We start from the raw sequence: 6,284 nt of genomic DNA, 5'->3' as shown, positions 1-6,284 counted from the left end.
CGTTGCAGATCCGCTCTCCTCGTGGAATGCAGTGGCAAAGGACTCTCCAGACAAATCAGCATTTACCTACTCCATAGCATGCCCATGCCCATACGACTCGCGGTCTGTCACGTCGTCTCTCCTCCAGCACAGTGCATTTCGAGTGCTACTCTTCCCGAATGCACTCGTGTCGATCGTGTCGACACACACACACACACGAGCAGAAACGAGCGACTGATCGTTTCGTTAAGCCCGAAGTGCAGGCTCTCGAATGAACGAACACCATCAGTTCGAATTTGACGGTCGTTTGCGTAGGACGGAGAGACACGCGCCGCCCATGGTTACGTACGATTGTGATGGGTGAAGTCTAGATTATAGTGCCTTCGAGTAGTGCTGAGCGCTCTGTGCGATAAATGGGAGTGCAATAAAGTTAAATGGGAATTAGGCGATAAGCCACTGCAAATAATCATAAAATAATGAATGCAAAAGTAATTTATGCAATTTCCGAGGGCCTGAAACAAGATCGAAAGTGCTGCCACTGAGTGAGTTTCGTTTCGCTGCGTTTCGCTGTTTTGCCGCCGCCCATCGAGGAGTATAGGATACCGAAATAGCTGCAGAAGAAATGTTGTGCCTGTCGCCGAGCAGGAAAGTGTAAATGTGTTTGAAACAAAAATAAAATAAAATAGCTCAAAAATGTTCAAGTAGAGAAGTTGCAGCGAAAATAAAAGTGAGAAATTCGCAAGAGCAAATGTGCCAGAAAAAATCGAAATACAACGAAAAAAAAATCAAGCGGAAATCGTAAATGAGTTTCAAGAAAATAATACAACAAAACTACAATCTGTGTGGTGCGGTGCATATAAATCAGATTATGAATGAAAAGATCAAGCGATGTGAGGCTTGAGGCTGAATAAGCTTTTCTGTAGAAGAAGGAGGAAAAATTTAATAATTGAAAATAGTTCCAAGTTCAAAGTCGAAAGTGGTGAAATGTGCTGTTAGTTGCTGCTCGCAGAGAGTAGAGTGTTGTGTGTTTTCAAAATATTTAACATGCAAATCAGACGGCACCTGGTCCGGGGATCCGTGGGCTTGGTCCTGATCCTGGTGCTGTTAGCCATCGACTGCCAGGCCAAGCGGCCGGGCAAGCGATTGCACGGCCTGTCTCCAGCCCAACTGCTCAAGGATTTTGAACTGCCACTCAACAATGGCTCCCAGGAGCTGACGCAGAGCATTGTGTCCTGGACAGGAGCGCGCATACAGCAGAAGAGCCAGAGGAAGCAATCGACGCAATCAATGCGACGGCGGAAAACCAAGAGTGGCCTCCTCATAGAAAGTAACATTACAGAGGACGAGTCAACGTCAACGGTGACTTCATCATCCTCCCCGGAGTCGCTCGCCAAGAAAAAGTCATCGCAGCGTCGCCGCAACGGGCGATTGCAGCGGCCAGGCGGAGGAGCTGCCAGACCGAATGCCAATGGTAAGTGCCTAGCTACATAACTATGGTCAAGTCTTCTAAATATGGTTCTCTGATCGATTTGCTCGAGTTGCTCGCGTTTGGCTTCCTGGTCTCCGATCTCTGGTCTCTGATCTGGTCGTGTGCAGCGTGTCTCGGCTCTCCATATTTGGTCGCTCAAGTTGAAAGAACTTTCATGTGAAAGTTGTGACAGGAGGAAGAGATTCTTTAATTTTGTTTTTTTGCTTTTTGTCTTTCTTTATACCTTTTGTAATTCTATACGTTATTACGTGAGAGGTCCAGTTATGGTCCAGCAATGTTGTAGTTGTCGTCGTCGTCGTCGCCCAGGTCTTGGCTTGGCTTGTTAGCTGCCCCGGCCCTGTGCTGCCTTTGCCATTTGCCGTTCCCGTTGCCGATGCCGATGCAGCACCATGGTATGGAGGAGCTTTGCTTTCTGTTATGTGAACTTTGCCTATTAGACGGAATATGAAATGCACGCTCTGGCCGGACCAGGCCAACAACTCGGGGATGCTGATCGATCTCTGGCCATGGCACTGTGAACTCTGTAACCGTTTGACTCTGTAACATTCATGGTCTAAGGAAGACGTTTACAAGATCAAAATGCTTGTTTCATTGAGCTGCTTTTCATGCTCAAAATCCCAACAGATTCAAGCAGTCAAAACAATTTACAGTCTTTCCTCCGTACAACAAATGGTTTGGAAATTGAATTGAATAACACGGCAATTCCAGAACAAAAGCGATCCACAAAGATGAACAGAGAAACATTCTACAAACACTCTTTAGATGTAAGGAAAATATGTAGCCCTTGGAGGCTGTCTCAAAGACCGAGAAGAGCCTGTGTGGGTTTTGAGCACTTTCAGGCAGCATTTGTTGTGTTGCACACATGACCCCGTGCTACAGGAGGAGGAGGAGGAGTGAGAGAACAGATTGAGGACAACAATAGCGCCAGGGACCACAGTTGTTGTCGCCGTAATTGTGGTCGGGAGTCTGAGAGAAAGACGCCGTAACTAGGCAGCAACAACAATGGACAATTGTTAGGTAGGTCGTCTCTGGAGAGTTTCCAGAGAGGATAATTGATGGAGGCATGCGTATCGCATGCGGGAAAACCTCACGCGCTAATAGGAACACATGTTTTGAGGTCCCTCTCCGACGCGTCGTAGCGAAGAATGTGGAATGGGACCAGAACCCACACACATGGCCTGAAGAAGGGTTTATTAAAATATCTCCCCCGAATGGTTATAAAAACTAAGTGGCTTATCGTGTCTGCTGCGTAAAAGTTGTGTCATAAAAATTTGTTTTAGAAACCAAAAATTTGTTCTGTTAGGGAGCTTACAGGCTGCGTGTCGAAATATTTGGAGAAATTTCATTGCCTGTTTATTATGATAATTCCTTCTTAATGCCAGAGTGTGGTTAATACAAATGGCTAATGGATTTGCCCACAAAGATAGGAATTAATAATATGTGAGAAAGGGTTTAAGTAGTTCTCAAGTATTATAGATTCACATCCACAAGCTCAAACAACTCCTGGGAAAGTGTTTGTCAAGTGGCAAAAAACCTCCACATTGGGGCAACTTTTTAATTTCGATTGATTTCCGATTCGATAATGATTGCAAATCAATTCCAAATCATTAAATGGTAAGTCGATTCCATGCAACACTTTTCAACGTTCATCGTTTAAGCCTTGAAGACATGAATGCGAATCGATAGAGCAAATTACGAGCGATTGGCGACTATTTCGAGCTGCGTTGAAACGCATTTATAACGCCCAAACGAGACTACTTATTGGCATTAATTGATTGATTGATTGGCCTGGCTTCGTTTGGAGTTGGATTAGAGAGAGAGAAAACGAAAGTTTCCCCCATGGCGAAATGGGTCACAGATACAGATACTCGAGCAGGCAAGATAGATACAAAAGATACGATTGGATTGACCCAAGCTGCATTTCCGCTCTGCTCCGCACAGTTCGGGTGTTGCTTGGTTGTCCATTAAGCCATGCCCAATCAAGCACACATATAGATACCGCAGACACACACTTTATCAGCTCATTAAGCATCTTGTGGATACATTCTTTACACACTGTCAGCCATACATCATGGCCAAGTCGTACTGTTTGCTCTTTGCTGTTCGCTGCCGTTTGGAGAGTGTTTGGGCAGAGTGCATTCTTCATTGATTTTCTCTCATTTCGCTTCGCTTTGCCTTGTTTCTGTTTGTTTCTTGTTAACTGTATTACACAATGCCCAACGATGGGGCCAGACGCAGTACTTCTTCTGTGCTGCTGCTTCTGGAAATTTAGATATGTGGGAAAAATGTTCGGCGGTAGAGCTTTACCGCCTGGTGACTGACCCCTGCTTTTCATTCAGTTTTATTTGCTTTTAATGTTTTATTGACATGTGAAGTTCGTAAAAGTTGAGTGAACTCTGCTTTATGGTCGTGTTTCTATTGCCTTTTTTCGAAAATGCTGCTGCGGTCAGTGCGAGAAAAGCAAAAGTTTTGAACTTGAAGAGCCCCGAATCGATGGCATCAGTGTATTTATGATGGATCTAATGAAAGATTGGAGTTGCTTTCGGTTGCTGTTGACCATGATCAATGGCTCATCGTTCCCTTTGTAACTCGGACTTGTTTATCGCTTATAAATCTCTCACCTCGCAGCTGAATTTCTCCCCCACCTGCACAGACTCTGGCCCTTTGTTGTGATAATTTATTTAAATGCACTTTATAGATCTGTCGAGTGAGCAACACCTGGCGGCCTGGTTCCCCCTGCACGTCCCCCAGCGGATGTGCACAGAATGATGGATGCAAAATAAATGCAACAGTTGATGGAAAAAAACGTGCACTGAGAGAAATTCCTTGCATATCCAACACATGTCAAAACTTGCTCTCAGAACAAAAGGCAGGATTCCCGTGATGGGAAAACAATTGCCAAACTCATTAAAACAAACAATAGGCCCTGCTCTTGGATTGTTCTTGTTCTTGTTCCTTTGGGTAATTTGATATCGAAACTTAATATATCTCCGAGCTGAAACGGTTCTCACAAAGCCTTTTGAAGTCCATCTGTAAATAAGGCACTCCCGCCGCCGCATAAAACACAGAATTGGAGAGCATTAAAATATTTTTATAGACCACAAAACTGAACAGAACAGAAGGCGAAGGCGAGGGCTAAGGAACGCAGAAAACTCCACATGTACTCGTAAATATCCAAAACAAAATATCAACGGGGGGAGTGGCTGAGGGCGTTTGTAAACAAACAGCGTTCTGCGCTGTGGACCAAAACAATAGAATAGGAACTTTAACACTAACTTCGGCTGACCAACAGACGCCACAAATGATCTATGGAACATTCCTCAACATCAACAACAGTATCAGCATTAGCAACAGGCGAAACAAAACGGATCGGAGTTTACACAAATGAGAACATTTCCCTTTCCCCGTTTTATACTTAATTGCTGGACCGAGATTTTTGATGGTATGGTATCCCATGGGATACCCGGTCTCCCAGAAGGGACTGGACTTACTTTGAAGTGGCATAGCCACGGCTCTACCCCAACTCTGCTGCTGTCCAGCTGGTCCCGCCGTTCGTGTGTGTGTGTTTGCAGTGGCTATAAATTAATGTTATAGACCAAGTTTTGATAAGACATTGACGCCGTCTGCTCGGCGGCGGCGACGACAACAGCCACAACGACGATGACGGCCACCGGAACATTTAACGGGTCAGCGGTTGTTGATGTGCAGTCAGAGTCAGAGTCGGAGTCGTTGGTGGGTTAAACGGGTACGGTTAATGCTGGGGGGCATGCAGCAGCATGGAGGGAGAGAGTGTATAACAAATTCGAAGCTCGTTAGTGCAGACACTTGAGATAAGAGATGGGAGAGCGAATAAATTGTTTCTAGTTGCCAGATTGTTTTCTTCCCAAGAAGTGGGTCACCATTTTCGGAAAGAAACCATTGTGATGTCTTTTGGTGGAGTTTATACAGAAAAGAAAGGTTTTTGATAGAGATACTAATTGAATCAAAATTGACTGAGAAGCTCATAAAGATGGGCAAAGGGAATTGATTTAGGAAAATTCTTACATTTTGTGCGCTTTTTCTGCCATCCTGAGAGTCCATTTAATCTGGAAGTAATTCGAGTAGAGCTCATTTTATAGAATTAAAAACCTTACAATAACATTCAAGATAACTACTTTTAACATGAGATATTTTAAGAATATTCTACCACTAGTGAAACCAAATATATTGCACACATTTTAAAGTGTACAACTTCGATCCCCATTCGATTTCATTATAGTTTATGCCAACAACTTCTTTACGTTATCATTCACAAATAAACTTCACACCGTATCGTAGAGACACCCAATCCCACATGATCAACAGGTTGAATGGAACATTTTTATGTTTCACTTTGGATGATATCTCGCCGTAACCTCTGTCAAGAGCGGTCGTTGTCTTTATCAGTCTGTCTGATAAACGTTCGTTGATCGACTGCATCGACAACTGTCATTGAACTTCATTGATAAATGCACGAGGGAAGGAGGCTCGTACGACTGCAGGTACGTCTTTGGGGAGAGACCAAGCAACTGCCGAAAAGTATCGACTTGCGATCAAAGTGATAAACTAAACACATACAATCCCTCCAGTCTAGTGCCAGTGTCAGTGTCGGGTTACAGTTTCTACCTGTTCTGGCCAGCAGGTTGGGGGGAACACTGTGTCTGTCGTCTGTCGTCGAACGTTATGACCTTAAATCGTGGCAAATATATCAACATCAAGCCCCTGCATGTCAGCACATCCAACTTCAACACCAACACTCCCCCATCTAGGGAAAAAAAACGCTTTGGTTTTCCTCAAA

The 6,284-nt window shown here is 44.3% G+C and overlaps 1 protein-coding gene across 2 annotated transcripts in view; it reads left to right on the top strand.

Moving 5' to 3' along the window:
- Positions 1–279: 279 nt before the first annotated feature.
- LOC117584830 (laminin subunit alpha-1) overlaps positions 280–6,284 on the top strand; it is a 67,107-nt gene continuing 61,102 nt past the window's right edge. For both annotated transcript variants that reach the window (XM_034273958.1, XM_034273959.1), the window contains exon 1: positions 280–1,450. In XM_034273958.1, coding sequence (XP_034129849.1) covers positions 1,024–1,450 — 427 coding nt within the window. In that variant the 5' untranslated portion in view covers positions 280–1,023. The remainder of the gene's footprint in view (positions 1,451–6,284) is intronic.

This window comes from Drosophila guanche, unplaced genomic scaffold, assembly GCF_900245975.1.
Source record: "Drosophila guanche unplaced genomic scaffold, DGUA_6, whole genome shotgun sequence".
NCBI classification, from domain to species: domain Eukaryota; kingdom Metazoa; phylum Arthropoda; class Insecta; order Diptera; family Drosophilidae; genus Drosophila; species Drosophila guanche.
The sequence above is the reverse complement of the archived record's forward strand: the minus strand, read 5'-3'. Positions and strand labels throughout refer to the sequence as shown.